At 42.2% G+C, this 17,868-nt stretch overlaps 1 protein-coding gene across 1 annotated transcript in view; it reads left to right on the top strand.

The window, feature by feature from the left end:
• Window positions 1–17,868, top strand: part of LOC126355394 (dynein beta chain, ciliary) — a 677,699-nt gene that overhangs the window by 329,126 nt on the left and 330,705 nt on the right. Inside the window, exons 37-38 of the mRNA XM_050005692.1 lie at window positions 7,391–7,592; window positions 14,718–14,786. Coding sequence (XP_049861649.1) covers window positions 7,391–7,592; window positions 14,718–14,786 — 271 coding nt within the window. The remainder of the gene's footprint in view (window positions 1–7,390; window positions 7,593–14,717; window positions 14,787–17,868) is intronic.

Genomic DNA, 17,868 nt, shown 5'->3' on the forward strand with positions numbered 1-17,868 from the left:
ACTAGCACTCCTGAAAGAAAGGATACTGCGGAGACATGGCTTAGCCACAGCCTGGGAGATGTTTCCAGAATGAGATTCTCACTCTGCAGCGGAGCATGCGCTGATTTGAAACTTCCTGGCAGATTAAAACTGTGTACTAAGCCATGTCTCTGCAGTATCCTTTCGTTCAGGAGTGCTAGTTCTGCAAGGTTCACAGAAGAGCTTCTGTAAAGTTTGGAAGGTAGGAGATGAGATACTGGCAGAAGTAAAGCTGTGAGTACCGGGCATTAGTCGTGCTTCCATAGCTCAGATGGTAGAGCACTTGCCCGCGAAAGGCAAAAGTCCCGAGTTCGAGTCTCCATCGGGCACACAGTTTTAATTTGCCAGGAAGTTTCATATTAGTGCACACTCTGCTGCAGCGTGAGAATCTCATTCTGGATCGGAGCAATATCTGTAGCAGGTCACAAGCCAGTTTTGCAGCAGTACCGTTGACTGATCCGTTGGTGTTCCATCCAGAGGAAACTTGTGATTATAATCTGTTGTCAGCACTGCCAGATGCAGATGATACTTATTTCTTTATGAAACCCCATTCTGAAATACAGTTGCAGTGTCCTTCGAAACTGAGGCAAATGAAATTCAAGAACAGTATAAGCTTTCTCAAAGTTTATCACAGTCTTCAATAATGCCAACTCTTATGCTCTGTTAGAAAAGGAAATGCCAGGCTCTCACCCACCATGACAATAGGAAGTAAAAACATGTTCTGCGAGGAATTCCACCTAGAAAACAGAAGTCATCTATCCAGTAAGTTTCCATGTTTCAAGACTGGAGGGGAAATACGTAATATTGTCTTTATATCAACATTCAAAGATGCTTTTCCTTCAGTGAGGAATGATAAAAAGATATCAGAGTATCCAAATGCCAAATCTAGAGATTGGGGTCCTTATTGTGATGGAATTTTAGAATTGGAAAGATTTTGAGTAGTAGCGTGGAGAGAAATTTTAGTGATAGTATGATTCCTACAACTTTGTTTCCCAACTTCCTTTACAAGCACTTTCTCATCACTTTTAACATCTGTGTGGTTAGCCATCTCTGCCATCTACCTATTAGTTTCCTGTAACCTATTCTTAGTATTCTCTACTCTTTTTACGAAATCTGTAGGTACTGAATGTATACTCCCATTTACCTAGCCAGATTTCCAGATCTTGATGGAAAGTTTCTTTCAATTCAGTAATCAAGTGACTGTTGCACATCAGCTGTTCTTTACAATGTTGAATTCCCTTAACTCAGTGGCTACATGTATAAAACCCTTCTGTACTTTTCTTTGGGTGTTTACATCAGATGACACTGCCTGCACAATTTCCATGACTTCAGTTTGTAGTGATTATAAACTGTTGTGAAACTTCTCATTCAGACATCTGTAATTTTTTGTCAATTCTTCTTGTAATGTAATTGTTTAATTGATCATTAATTATATTAAAAACAAATATTCCAAGACTTACCAAGCGGGAAAGCGCCGGTAGATAGGCACAATAAAACACAAACACACATACAGAATTTCTAGCTTTCGCAACTGACGGTTGCTTCTTCAGGAAAGAGGGAAGGAGAGGGAAAGACGAAAGGCTGTGTGTTTTAAGGGAGAGGGTAAGGAGTCATTCCAATCCCGGGAGCAGAAAGACTTCCCTTAGGGGGAAAAAAGGACAGGTGTACACTCGCACACAAATGTCTGCTTGTGTCTGTGTACGTGCAGATGGATATGTGTGTGTGTGCGCGAGTGTACACCTGTCCTTTCTTCCCCCTAAGGGAAGTCTTACCGCTCCCGGGATTGGAATGACTACTTACCCTCTCCCTTAAAACCCACATCCTTTCGTCTTTCCCTCTCCTTCCCTCTTTCCTGAAGAAGCAACCGTCGGTTGCGAAAGCTAGAAATTCTGTGTGTGTGTTTGTGTTTTATTGTGCCTATCTACCGGCACTTTCCCGCTTGGTAAGTCTTGGAATCTTTGTTTTTAATATATTTTTCTCATGTGGAAGTTTCTTTCTATTTTATTTACATCATCATTAATTATATTTATATCTGATCTTAACTGTGCCATTTCTACTCTCAACTCCACAATTGTCAAGCAAATTCAAATTAACATTTAATTCAGCTGTCTGTATTATGTTCATTAGAAGCTGCAAAAGCAGATGTCAAGTGGTCTATTTTTTTTATTGTGACTATTTAGTTCTTTGTGTAAAACGTTCATTCAGAGATTTAACTCTTGATTTTGATTTGATACCTGCAGGTGTAATTCTTTGTTTAAATCTTCTAACTGCAGGTGCATTTCCTTGCTTAAATCTACTATTAGATTGCCCCTGTGCTCCCCCTCCCCCCTCTCCCCCCCCTCCTCCCTCCAAAAAAGATCTAAGTCAGAGATTGTCAACCTCTTTGCATACCCCCCAGTTTTGTTATTTCTGTTAATAATAAAATTTTCTAACGGGCCACCAGTTCAACAGTGTTGGTGATTTATGAAGTAAGGAAGTAACTGTATGTTATAAAATTTATAAAGCAGTGTTGCAACAAATTAAAGCATATAATAATAATTACTTAGCAAGTACTATATGTCAAAATATTATGAAAACCTAATAGAAATGTCTTGAACCCCCAACTGCTAACTGCCCCCCATGAAAGCTGGAATGCACACTAGTGGATGCTAAAGACCAGGTTGACTACCACTGAACTAAGTCATTAGTGACTGTGCTCATTGTTACTTTAGTTATTAACTTTTAACAATGAAGTAGTTAGTTTTGTCTCTTCTTGCTATAGCTTTCATTGATAAAGTTTCAAGATCTCACTCACTCTTCACTCTCATGATCATCTTGCAGCTGGTCATCATCGTTGTCTGTTATCCTAGCGGTGGTGTTGATTGCAACAATCCAGTACTGCACATTGGAAAACTGTGTAAATCAAAAAGAATTTAATTGCAATCTATTTTTCATTGCAATTGTGTAAAAATATGATACAGTTATTTCTCCTAAAGTATAATATATTTTAGTAAAACTGATGTCACATTTTGCTCAGTAGAGCTAATTAACATGTCTTATTCCTTTTTGATAATTTCTTTCAACACAACAAGAAAAAACTACTAACAACACATATTATATAATTGAATAGATAAAAAAATCTACTCACCAAGCAACGGCAGAACACACACATAAAAGCTGTTTGTAATTGGCAAGCTTTTGGAGCCAGTGGCTCCTTCTTTAGGCAGAAGGGTTGAAGGGGATGGAAGCAGGGTGAAGGAAAAGGACTGGAGAGGTCTAGGAAAAAGAAGTAGATTTAGGGAAAAGTCACCCAGAACCGCTTGTCAGGAGAGACTTACCATACAGGATGAGATGGAAAGACAGATTGTTGGGGACTGCATTGGACAAGGAGGAAGACAAGGTAATATGCAGACAGAGATTACTGCTTAAACATTATGCATGAGTTAATAAGAGCGAAAAGCTAAGTGCATTGTATGTTATAGAGGTGGGAGTGAGATGTTGGAAAATAGACAGGAAAAACAATGAAAGACGTAGAAAACTAAAATGGAGTGAAGCAAAGAGAAGTTAAGTGAAGAAATGCTGAGATGGAAGAAATTAATGTAAATTAAAGCTAGTTGGGTGGTGAGAACTAAAGATACGTTGTAGTGCTATTTCCCACCTGCTGAGTTCTGAGAAACTGGTGCCTGGGGGTGAGAATCCAGATGGCATGTGTGGTGAAACAAGTGCCGAAGTCACAAAAGTCATGTTGTAGAGCATGCTCTGCAACAGGATATTGCAAGTTGTCAGAATACATCCTCTGCCTATGCCCATTCACCCTAATTGATAATTTGGTGGTAGTCATGCTGATGTAGAAGGCTGAATAGTGTTCTGTAACTGGTATATGCAACTGGTAACTGGTATATGATGTGTCATTTCATAGGTGACTCTCTCTCTGATAATATATGTTTTGCCACTTACAGAGCAATTATAGGTGGTGGTAGGAGGGTGTGTAGGACAAGTCTTGCAGCAGTAGGAGCCATAGGGTGCAGAAGGAGCAAGAGGTCTGACAAGAATATTGTGGAGATTTGGTGGGCAATGTAAACCTGTTCTAGGTATGGTGGGCAAAATTTCAGACAGAATGGATCTCAATGCAGGGCATGATTTTAAGAAGTCGTGGCCCCGCTGAAGTATCTGATTAACGCATTCCAGACCGGGATAATACTGAGTCACCAATGGTGTGCTCCAAAGCTGTTTTGTGGAGGGATCACCAGTACCAGGATTAGATGTGATGGCCCAGAAAATCTGATTTTTAACTAGGCTATTGGGGTAATTATGTGCAGTGAAGGCTGAGGTGAGAATGATGGTGTATTTCTGTAACGAGTCTGCATCTGAATAAATATGTTTGCCTCTGATGCCAAGGCTGAATGGGAGGAAACATTTGACATGGAAAGGATGGAACCTGTCAAAATATAAGTACTGTTGTTAGTTGGTAGTTTTAATGTGGTAGCTGGTGTTCAGTGAGGACGAGATCAACATGAAGGAAAATGGATGGCATGGGATTCGGAATAGGACCATATGAAATTTAATTTGGAGAAGGTATTCAGAGATCCCAGGAATTTTATCAGGTCTGTCTCACCATGAGTCTATATGGTAAAGATGTCATCAATGTATCTAAACCAAACCTGGGGCTGAAGACTTATGGATCCCAGGAAAGCCCCTCCAAGCGACTCATGGAAAGGTTGGCATAGGAAGAAGCCATCCTGGTTCCCATGGCCATACCCGCTGATTGTGCTTGTATGTCTGCCCCTCAAAGGTGAAGTAGTTGTTGGTAAGTATAAAGTTGATTAAGGTGAGTAGGAAGGACATCATACTTTTGTAATCAGGTGGGCGCTGACTGAGGAAATGTTCAGCAGCAGACAGACCATGCACATGGGGGATGTTGGTATAGAGGGAGGTGGCACCAGTGATGACAAGCAAGGTGTGTGGTGGGTGCAGGATGGGCATGGATTTCAGACGATGTAGGAAATGGTTGGCATATTTTATGTAGGAGGGGAATCTTTTGTTCTCTGGGTTGCAGGTGTTGATCAGCTAAGGCAGATATACATTTGGTGGATGCTTTGAAGCCAGTAACTATGGGACGGCCAGGATGACTGGGTTTTGGAACGTTAGGAAGAAGGTAAAAGGTGGGGGTGCCTAGTTTTGGTGGAGTGAAAAGTTCTATGGATTGAGGTGTTAGTCCTTGCAAGATGTCTGAGGTTTTAAGAAGGGACTGCAGGTCAGTTTGAATCACAGGGATGGGATCTTGATGGTAGATGCTGTTTGTAGAGGTGTCAGACATCTGGCATAGACCTTTACTATCATACTCTTTTCAGTCAAGTACTATAGTGATAGATCCTTTGTCTGCTGGGAGGATAATGATGGAGTCATCAGCTTTTAGGGAATGAAGAGCTTAGAGTTCTGCAAGGGACAGGTTTGGGCCATATTGTAGGGACCTGAGGAAGGGTTGTGAAGGCCAAACATTGAAAGTCCATCTTTCTGCATGCAATCCTACCCTACACCAGTCTCTTATACAGTTGCAAATACAGTAATCTCTTGCTCTTACCCATTTAATCTATGACCTGTATGCATCATCAGCAAATTTTCACTCAATCAAACTTCTCTCCTTTTACAAAATCCTACATTTATCTGCCCCTCATGTTTCCTCAAATGGTATCATCTGCCAAGCCAACTTCAAACTTCAGAAACATACCAGACTTCACCTCAAAAAACTATCACACTTTCTCCTAAACTATCTGAACAGTGCTATTTCCCTTCCTGTCCCTCTGCAACTCCCTAAACAACCACACCATCATCCACTACTCCTCTCCTACAAACCAAGCTTGGCCAACCTCCTAAACATCCCACAACCTGCACCTCTGCGTCCCAGACCAAGAATAACACATAATCCCAAGAACCAGACCCAACAGTAGTGTCCTTAACCTCTCATCTGAAGAACTCTCCCCTCCTGAATTATCTGTATTGTCTGAGGGCCTCACTTTCAGCACTAAATCTGCATTTGATCATACTGCTTTGGTGAGGGATTTACTTTCCTTCCCACATAATATCAATTGGAAATATTAATTTGCAACCCAATTCCAAAACATTTCCAACAGCAGACTTGACACTGAACCCTATCTTGAATAGTTCAGTCTATGATCCCAACTTGATCCACCACCACTACCTCAGAATCATCCCTTATAAGCCTTCAAAGAATTCCTCACATCCAGCTTTGCTTCATGATCCTTCCTTAGGTCCCTATAACATGACCCAAACCTGTCCTCTGCAGAATTCTGGGGTCTGTGTTTCCTAAAAGCTGATGACCTCATCATTATCCTCCCAGCAGCATATCTGCTGATTGCTGAGTTGTTACCTTTACTGCTTAATTTATCAACATCCCAAATGTTAGACTTAGAAGTTTTTTTCAGATTCTGCTTTCGAAATTTCTGTAGAGAAGCTATGAATTTAATGATGAAAATAATTTCATGATAATTTGACTGTTTAATTGGCCTGCACCTTGAGGGTGTTTCATTGGAAAGATAACATCACAGAAGAGAGGATATTTCCCTTCTTCTACATGCAGAGTAGCTTTTTTCTCTGTCACTGAAAGAAAATTCCACTTATGTTGCACATTCATGTCTGCAAATTAAAACAGTCACATCTGCCCAATGCACACTTTCTGCTTATCTAATGACACATTTCCTTTTACTAATATTTTATTTAGATTAGCAGTGTCTTTAAAAACCTTGGTACTCATTCTGCTGTGTCTCTATGGATTCCTTGCCCTACTCTCCTTTATGATTTCAGCTTAGTTTTCAAACATATATGTCTTGTGTTCTCCTTTCAAACTTTTCAACTGTAGCAACTACTGCTTCACATGGTATAAATGTATGTCCTGGCAGTTGTGCAAGGATTTGTTTCTGCTGCTAGTAATACTAGTTACATTAGCTTGAACACTTGGTAAATCTGACGTACTTCACTCACTACCAGAATAACAAAAGTTATGTTTTGCCACTGCAACAATGCCAATTAGAGCTCTAGTTTGGGGTGAGCCCTTTTTACACTCAGGTGTGGTAACTTCGGAATCAGGTACTTCAAGACAAGCTTCAACTGTAACCATCAGAAAGGGACATAGTCATGATATTCTGTAAAGTGTTTGCAGGCTGAGTCAGCAAGAGTGCTGCGTGTGAAACTTATTTTTGATCATAGGTTGAAATGGGCCTTCTGTCATTGAGCCACTGAGTTATAGAATGATGCTATGTAAATTTCTTCCTAACTGAAATTATATGTATGAAGTCTCGAAGTACTGTAAACTTGTGAACAAAAGTTAGAGTTTATTGAACCACCTGTTATTTGTTTTCTGATTTTTTTGTTGCAGACCCTGTGCAATGGTGGTTCCTGACTTTGAGCTGATCTGTGAAATAATGCTTGTAGCAGAAGGGTTCCAGGATGCCCGTGTACTAGCTCGAAAGTTTATTACATTGTACACTCTATGTAAAGAACTTCTTTCTAAGCAGGATCACTATGACTGGGGTCTTCGCGCAATTAAATCAGTGCTTGTTGTTGCCGGCTCCCTAAAGGTAGGTTATTTTTGGTGTATGTAAGTAAATTATGCTTCCTCAATGTTTTTATGAGTTCATATATTAAGTTATCTATAATGATTAGTGTTTTTAACAGCCTTTTTTGTGCAACAGTTATTCCTGGATGGAATGATATGCACAAAAATGGAAAGGCAACCACTCACTCACAGCTGACTGATGTGTTGCACATAGAAACACACGACAAAAAACAATATTCACATTAACTTTTGAGCTCTTGCTCTTTCTCTAGCAAAATTACATGCATCCACACACACAACTACACAGACAGCAAAATGCACATGCCAATGATGTTGTCTTTTTTGCAGCAGACAGATAAATCAATGTTTTAATGCAGATGTTGCTCCTATTACCATTACACATAACAAGAATTTAGATCTTATAAGCACTCACCTTTGATTTTAATGCATATCGGTTTTTACTCACATTACATTAAACTGCAAAATTTCAAACATGTTTTTAACTATGAATCTGGTGCAAGACATGTTCTAGCGATAAAAAGGATGAGGGGCAATAGACTGAATGTTCTATATCCACACCATGCAAATATATAGAAATGGAGACATATGAGTCCTCATGAGATAATGGTATTGAGGCAACATCCATAGATAATATTTAGCAGATCAAGGAACTTGGCCATTATGCCTAACATTGGTAGGCTGGAGTGCCCAGCTTACCACATCCTATAAAATGACCACTGCAAGTCATAGGCAGTTTATTTGTTTCACGAAGCCTCTAGTAATGCACCTCAAATAACACAGGATGGCTCATGGGATTTATTACATTTTTACTAGATTATTGTAGGGTTTAGGATTGTTGACAACAATATAATTTATAGATAACTATTGTACACACAGTAACAATACTGAAATGCCAAACACTGTTCTGTTTCTAAAAAATCACATCATACAAATGGCTACCATCATTTGCAGTGCATTGCTGAAGACTTTCACTGAAGCTCCTCATCAAGTTCTCAATCATTTCTTGATGAATGCCCTCTATCTCTTTCTAGATTGTAGCTTTCTTCTGATCAGTATTGTAGAATTGCTGTGAAGAAACTTTGTTGTTGAGATGACCACTTGGAAAACCATGGGTTCAAAGAGCGAGTAACATCACCAGTCATAGGACATTACTGAATGGTGAGAGTAATCCATATGAAAGCAGTACCTCAGTGTAGTCATTGAATTATGGGCTTGCTGAAACTGTATTGCATTTAGAATGTAGTGTCCACACAGCTGTGAATGGTCAGCCATTCGTGTCTTCCAAAAAATATGGTCCAGCTATGCTAATGGATTATCCAATAGCCCAACACATGACGACCTTTTGCCTGGTTTGTGTCCAAGTAACATAAAAGTTTTGTTTATTGACAAACCAATCCAGACGAAATTTTGCCACATCACATATCACAAGATTTGCCAGAAAAGCATTATCCTGGTCAAGTCTGTCCAATAATGTTATGCAGAAAGTGCGCCTTCTCACTTTTTCCTCCAGCCACAATTGTTACGCCCCCTTGCAGTTTATAAGAACAAAACTTGAAATCCTGTTTCTCAATCCTTCACAAAGATGTGAAGGGATTTGTAATGTTCTGTAATGGAGGATAGATCACTGTGAGCTTTGTTACAGAACTGCATGACCTCATGGGATATTTTCCAGTGTTCAGATTGTAATTTCAGATCTCTTATGCTGCATGTTGGTTGCAGAACCTATCTCACATCATTTTTTTATCCACCTTGATATTGTTTTTTTGTCTGGGGCCTGAAAATGGCTGTCTCTAGCAAGGCACATCATGTGTTGGACAGCAGTAATGCTCTGAAAATGAGAAGAACTCCTCCACTGCCTCAATACACACTTGTACTGGCCAGTGTCCTCTACTGAAGTGTATGGCATACTTTGTAGGTCCAATTAGATGCAATAGATGGCATGAGCACATCTACACCTTAGAAGGGGGGCAGTTGAAAATGTACTATTTCCTGTGGGCCAGCCAGTATGATATAAATTACCCTGTTATTAAACAGGAATTGCATTGGTTACTACTTCTACTTTGCAACTGCTGAAGAAGATTGTTTAATAATCACCACCGTTATGGTCATTGAAATTATCCAGAATCAGACCTGTTGTGATAGTGCCACGACATTCAACAGTGCCGCCATGACAGTACGCACAAACGGCGATAGAGGCGCTCCGCAAATCGACTGAGCGCGGGAGCGCCAGTGGATTTGCGTGTTCGTGATGGGGCAGACATGGAACAGCTTATGCAAGCGCTCATTGAACAACAAACACAGCTGACGGCAGCGATTCAGGCGTTGTCAACGTCGCTTACTCATTGTCTGTCTTCCTCTTCTCCGCCTCCATTCCCTCCTTACGACGATACCGCTGAAGACTGGGAGGATTATGAGAAGCGTTTGCGGCAACACTTCTTGGCTTTCGGCATTGTCGACACTCCTATGTGTAAGTCGTTATTTCTATCTTGGATTTCCCCTCGAGTCTATCAGCTGCTATCTCAGTTAGCCCCTCTGCGGGAACCTGCCTCCCTGTCCTTCCAAGAAATGTGTGACTTATTGTCTGCCTATTATCGAAAAAACACCCACGTAGTTGCCGCCCGCGCGGCGTTCTACCGGTGTCGTAAAGAGCCCCATCAATCTTACCGGGCTTGGGTGGCGGAACTACACGGTCGGAGTAGGAAATGTCACTTTGTTACGGACACACATCACGAGTCTTACACTGACTCAATGGTTAGGGATGCTATTTTACGGCTTGCTCCTGATAAAGAAGTTCGGCAACGTGCCCTCCAACTGCCAAACCAGTCGTTGTCGGAAGTTCTAAGCATCGCTCAATCCTTTGAAGTGTCTCACGCTGCTGGCGCGCAAACTGATGCGTGGTGTGACGTAGGCGCTGTACAGTCAACCCTCGACACGGGCAATTTGCCTGTTTCACAGGAGAACGATGATGTGGCGGAGGTTCACTCGCGTCAACAATGTCGCGTTGGGCCACAACGCTCGCAGCGAAACCAGCAATGACAGAAGCAGGTTCGTTCCACACTTCCTCCTTGCCCCCGTTGTTTTGTACAACACGACAGGGCAGCATGTCCAAAATGTTGGACCTCGTGTAATTCATGTAGGAAAAAAGGCCACATTGCTTCTGTGTGTCAGTCCCATAAAGTTCCTGTCGACGAGGACGAGGCGTCGGACATGGATGTTCACTGTGTGCTTTCTCAAACAAATAAGTTGTTTGTTGCTGTTCTTGTTCTGAATAAAGACATCCGCATGCAAGTGGACACTGGCTCTGCAGTAACTCTCATTAATTCTCGCACGTATTTGGCATTGGGCTCCCCTCCTTTGTCTCCAGTTACGCGAAATCTGAGGACTTATAATAAACAGAAAATTCCTATCATGGGCCAGTTTGATGCTTCCACTGCCTACAAGTCTGTTGTTCGGCCCCTCACGTTTTATGTGGTGGATCATGCGGGCACTGAAAACCTGTTCGGTTATGATGCTTTCCAGTTGTTCGGGTTCTCCATTGATGATGATGTGCACCTCATATCTGAGGATATTCCGTATCAACAGCTGGATGGATTGTGTTCTGAATTTTCGTTCGTGTTCTCTGCTGGTCTCGGATGTGCCAAGGATTTTGAAGCCCACATTACTCTTAAACCTACGACTTGCCCTAAGTTTTTCCGGGCACGCCCTATTCCGGTGCATTCCATGCACCTGTCAAGGCTGAGCTAGACAGGTTAAGCTTCAGGGATTCTCCTTCCGGTTACCTCCAGCGAATGGGCATCGTCAGTCGTGGTGGTTTCTAAACCAAACGGGAGTCTGCGATTGTGTGGTGACTTTAAAGCCACCATCAACGCTCAGAGCCTCATTGACACTTATCCTCTTCCCCGTCCTGAGGAGTTGTTTACCAAGAGCGCTGGGGGCCAGTTCTTTTCCAAACTTCACTTATCGGAGGCGTACCATCAGTTGCCGTTGGACGCTACTTCCAAGGAATTTCTCGTTATCAACACTCCTTGTGGGTTGTATCAGTACCAGCGATTACCATTTGGCGTCGCTAGCACACCGGCCATTTTTCAGCGGTTTTTGGAACAGCTCACGGCTTCCGTTCTCGGCTGCATAAACTATCTAGATGACATTGTTGTCACGGGGAGCCTCCACTGAGGAGCACCTTCGTAATATACGTTCACTGTTTCGGGTTTTGCATTCGGCTGGGTTGAGGCGCAATCTGGACAAGTCACAGTTCTTCCAACCCTGCATTGAGTATCTTGGTTTCCATTTGTCCTGTGAGGGTATACGCCCTCTCCGTCAGCACGTTGCGGCCATTAACACTCTACTCCGGCCGTCTACGGTCAAAGAACTTCAGGCGTTTCTAGGCAAGATTGCTTATTATCACAAATTAATTCCATCCGCAGCGGCGGTAGCTTATCCTCTGCATCAGCTGTTACGCAAAAACGTCCCCTTCTGTTGGTCCGATGGGTGTGAGCAGGCTTTTGTCCGCCTGAAGGCTCATTTGCAGTGGGGACCTTGTCTTGCCACATTCCGTCTGGGTCAGCACTTGGTTCTGGCGACTGACGCGTCACAGTATGGCCTAGGGACTGTTCTCGCCCATCGGTATGAGGATGGGTCGGAACGACCCATCGCCTATGCTTCCAAGACCCTCAACGAGGCGCAACGGAGTTACTCTCAAATTGAAAAGGAGGCACTCGCTATCATGCTCTAAAAAAGTTCAGCGTTTTTTTGTATGGTTCTAAGTTTCACCTCATCACCGATCACAAACCGCTTGTCTCTCTGTTCAGCCCATCGGCGTCACTTCCGGATAAGGCAGCTCACCGCCTGCAATGTTGGGCCTTATACTTGTCTCGTTTTCATTATGAGATTCACTATCGCCCCACGGCCCAGCACGCCAACGCTGATGCATTTTCGCGATTGCCGATGGGCTCCGACCCTGTTTTCGATCGTGATGAACTCCTCTGTTTCCACATTGATTAGGAAGAATGTCGTGCGGTCGAGGGCTTTCCACTTACAGGTTCGCTGGTCGCGTCGGATACTGCGCGGGACCCGGTCCTGCGTCGGGTGATCGGTTTTGTTCAACGGGGTTCGCCGGACAGGACCAAGGGCCAAGCATTGGATCCCCTTCGCAACTACCATGCCTTGCGCCTTTGTCTGTCTGTTTGTGATGGTGTTGTTCTTCTGGCCATGGATGGCGCATCTCCACGGGTCGTGGTACCAGCCTTTCTTCGCAAAGATGTTCTCAAACTGTTGCACGAATGCCATTGGGGTATTTCTCGGACTAAGTCCCTGGCCCTCAAGCACGTTTATTGGCCCGGTATTGATTTGGACATCGCCCATATGGTTGCTGCGTGTGGCCAGTTTGCTCAACAACTGGCGGCACCTCATACAATGCCCTCTCCGTGGCCTGATCCAGCTCAGCCATGGGAACGGGTGCACGCCGACTTTGCTGGCCCCTTCCTCGGTACTTATTGGCTACTGTTGATTGACGCCTTCTCGAAGTTTCCGTTTTTTGTTAGATGTCCATCACCCACAACTGTGGCGACGACGCTGGCTTTGTCCAAAATCTTTGCGCTAGAAGGTCTTCCATCCACGATCATCACGGACAATGGCCCTCACAGGCCTTCCGTGATTTTTGTACTGGACAAGGGAATCATCATGTTACCGCACCTCCTTTCCATCCGCAATCGAATGGGGAGGTCGAGCGCCTTGTCCGCACTTTCAAGTGCCAGATGAAAAAATTCCTTAGTGATTTTTCCACATATGATGCTCTGCTGCAATTTCTGAGTTCTTATCGCTTCACGCCTCTGGGTGATCGCAGCCCTGCTGGACCCTTGCATGGCCGCCAACCGCGCATTCTACTCCACCTGCTTCACCCTGTCAGGCCTTGTACTGTGTCCCCTAGTGCGGGAAAATACTCGGTGGGCGCTGACGTGTGGGCACAAGGGTATGGATATCACCCTAAATGGATTTCAGGGGTGGTCAAGGCTCTTTCCTGCCGCCGGCTTTGTGAAATCCGTACGGGCGATGGCACGGTTGTTCGCCATTACGACCAGATGTGCCCACGAGTGGTGGCCACGCCGGTGCCAGCGCCCCATCCTTCGCCTCCACCAGCCCGAGACGCCAGTCCTGTCGCTGCTGCTGATCTACCGTTCATGTTGATGAAGCCGCCGTCGCTGCCGCTTCCGAGTATGCCAGAACCGGCCCCAGTCGCGACGCCGCCTTCTCCGGGACCCATCTCGCTGGAGCACACTCCCAGGTCCATGACACCTATGGATGCTGCTCCGGAGTTTTCACCCATTATCTTATCCAGGAGGCACGTTCCACGCACGAGCTTCCGTCCTGGACATTTTTGACCATACTCTCGTGTCTCTCCGCAGGATCTCCTCGGGGCCTCACAAGAGGCCATGGATGTCTCCGCGCTGTCCATGTCTCCAAGGAAGTGAGTTTTTTTTTTTTTCAAGGTGGGAAAAGTGTTGTGATAGTGCCATGACATTTAACAGTGCCGCCATGACAGTACGCACGAACGGCGATAGAGGCGCTCCGCAAATCGGCTGAGCACGGGAGCGCCACCTAGCTACGAACGGCGCCGGCCGCATATCACGGCAGTCGAATACGAGAGACAGAGTTGTAATCATGTGATCAGCTATTGTTTCTAAGAGAGAGTGTGAATATCCACGCAATTATTGTGATTAAAGGTTATAACAAGACCGAAGAAATATTAATTCAGACTTTTATTCAAAGAAGGAATCTCAGCTTAGCAAATCACTGAGATACTTGCTGCATCAGAAAATGCAGAATAAGGGCAAACACATAGATTGATTTTTACCATCTCAAATTGGTGCTGTACATGAGAACCACACAGAAAAATCTAAATATATATGGGAACTGGAACCTCAATTGCTCATTGTGTGTGTGTGTGGGGGGGGGGGGGGGGGGTGGTTAATGTGTGGTCAGTGAATTTAAGGAATTAAGAGTCTTTGGTTTTTGTCTTGTATAATAACATAATGTTTTGAAATCCAAGTAGTTATCACAGTGTTGTGGACTATCCTTTATTGAATTTGTATATCTATGATGCTTTTACAAACTTTTGTATGTGTTGCAGAGAGGTGATCCTGGTAGGCCTGAAGAACAAGTTTTGATGAGAGCCCTCAGAGACTTCAATATCCCCAAGGTTAGTTCACAGCATTTTTCAGAAAACTTATGATTCATTGTAGATTGCTACTTACAGTAAAGATGTTACATTAAGTTGTGGACAAGTGTAATTAAAAGACACTTACACATTAGCATTTGTCCACAGCCTTTATCAGAAAAAGAAAGAGAAATGAACTTCATTCATTCACACAAGCAGGCACACCTCATGCACATGTGACCACCATCTCCGGCAGCTCAGACCAAAATTGCGTTCTGGTTCGAGATGCCAGAGATGGCAGTCGTATGTGCATGAAGTGTGCTTGCTTGTGTAAATGAATGATTTTGTGGGTGTGTTTCTCTCTTTTTTTCTAGTGAAGCTGTGGCAAAAAACTAGTGTGCAAATGTCTTTTAATTGTGCCTGCGTGCAACTAAACATGTCACCTTATGGTAAGTAGCATTTTTTTTCCCTTACATCGTTGATGTTCCAGCTTGGAATTTCCATTGCTTGATTAAGATTTATTATGTTAATTATAAATGGTACACATATATTTTTTCATATTTTTAAACTGTGTATAGCTTGGAGACATTTACTATATTTTCTTTATTGCATGACATGTGAGTGGTTTTTCCCATGGTTTGTATACTTTCTGAGCTAAGGGATTTACAAAGTGAGAAAATCTTCTGGAATATTTAAGAAACAGATACATTTATCAGAAGAATAGTGAAATCAGCCATGACTTCAGTTCATAAAAAGTACGTGGTTAAAATGATTCACATCAGAAGCAACAGGGAATGAATGATTAAGATTAGAGGTCATAAACTTTGAAGTAAACCAGAAGAATCAAGAAAAGAGAGAGGAAAAAACAGTTTATGAGCACTATCTTGGGCCAAAGAAAGAACAACAAACAAGGCATACAAAATACAGAGATACTAAAAAGAATTAAAAGAGATAAACTGAAGACAATTAAAGACTTTGAAGAAAACATTTGCGATACAGTGACAGTGTGTGCTCAGTGGGGACCTAAGCCCCAATCCATGTATTTTGAGGGCAATGGGCTAGTAATATTACATCCCATGCATGCTTCATGAACCGACTCAGAAGTTTCAACATCTCTGTTGTTGCACTCCATCCCTTCTCGGCTGCCACTTGTTCAGCACACAATTTTAATTTGTTGCAATGTCTATCATAGTCTATACTCCTACAAGGAGGAGAAAAGTGTCATATCACACTTCTAAAATGTTTTAACAAAAGTAAGGTAAGACTGACAGAGCAGAAACACAGGTATAAATTAAGTCCAGCTATGTCTGTCTTTATGTTTTTGCAGCATAATAATTCATCAATTAAATTTCAGGGGTGCAGCTAACAAGTTTATTTCGTCTTTTCTGTGGTTTAAAATGACAGAACAAATACTGTAGCTTTTGTCTGCTCTCTCTAAAGATGGCTGAAAAATATAAGGTGGGGATATTACGTAAAGGAATAATAAAGTTTATGATGCTGCACTCTCAAAATTTAAGGGATAAGTTAAGGGAGTTTGTGGGAACTTAATGCTTATTGGAAAGAATCTGATGTCTTGTTCTTGACACCAGTGCAACCTGTCATACTTTCATACTTGGTGACTACCAAGTTATTTTAATGTGGAGTAAGTAAAACTGAGAAGAGTTTGCATGATCCAAACATATGAATTAATAGAGGAACTTCTAGGAATGTTGCCATAAGAGTGGTAGAAAGACAAGAAACAAGAAGAGTATATCAGAGGACACTGAAGAGGATGCTGTTAGATTACCATCAATGGTAGAACATTCTATCATAGTAGGTAATTATGAGAATGTAGTTTTTCTTGGAGACATTCTTGGACAAGTTGTTTCTTGGTTTACTTGCTGCATCAGATTTGTTTTCATACACAGGCTTTCAGTGTCTTCTCCTGTCACCATAGTCAGGAATTAACTGTCCTGATAATATGCTGTGTGGTATTTTCATTCAGTGATGCTTGAGATGAAGGAATATTAGTAGCATTGCTGATTCCAATATATGCTAGATAACTCAGCTTATTTACCTACAACCTTTCATCATTGAATGCCCATTATTTGGTGACCATTAATATCTTTGAATTGTATAGCAGACATTATAAATTAATGAGTTTCAAGAAATAAAATTTATGAGAAGCTGTCACCTTCATAACCATGTGACAATCAGATCTTATTTTTAACAGTGATATTTGCACTTCCAATATCTGAAATAACCCAGTTCATTCTAGACAGGTAGAAAGTCATTAGGAAACTTCTCTCTGCAGCATTACTCCACAAGTGGCTACAATAACAGAAGCACAGTTTTGCTTCACAGTATTGGCCTTTCAAAACCTTCAACTAGGGTACTTTGCTGAGCATTCATCATAATATGTTCAGTCCCTGTAGCTCTTGCAGGCACATGGGCTCATATTAATTTCCCTTTTGGAACAATTCTTTCAACCCCATATAAAAAGTTAAAGGTTTTCCCCTGTAATCACAAACCTCTTCTGCCTTGCATGTCATGTGTTTCCTGAAAGTTTCCCTTGCCGAATATTATAATCTACTTATTTACACAAAAAAATAGCTATTCACATGCTGCTTTATGTGTCACTTCAGATGATTTATGAGAGAGACATAATGAATCCTGACTTTTCATGAATTACTGCTACCTTATTCAAGCAGTGTTATGAAATATTTTACTCTATATCACATAGATGAATTCCATTTTCTCCATTAGTCTGCATGAACTACTAATTTTATTAGAGGTATTGATCTGATCTGATAGGATCCTTTGAACAGGGGAGGAGTTTTTCACCTCCCAACTTCCAGAGATCTTCTGTAATGAACCCTCTTTAACCCTGCAGGTGCATGTTGTATCGTTATGGGGATAGGTGTGTGGGGGACTCTAGTCCCCCCTTTGTGTTTTGTAATTACTCATTGAAATGATTATTAAATGTTCTGTAGTTACTTTTTCTATGTTTGTATGTGTATAGGGATGGAAATAAAACACAAATATCCAAAAAAATATTTAAATAATTTATTTCAGAGACAGTTAACACATATGGTATGCAAATGAGGCAGACACACCCACCTTTTTTACTTGTCTTTCTGCCTTC

This window comes from Schistocerca gregaria, chromosome 3 (assembly GCF_023897955.1).
Source record: "Schistocerca gregaria isolate iqSchGreg1 chromosome 3, iqSchGreg1.2, whole genome shotgun sequence".
Taxonomy (NCBI): domain Eukaryota; kingdom Metazoa; phylum Arthropoda; class Insecta; order Orthoptera; family Acrididae; genus Schistocerca; species Schistocerca gregaria.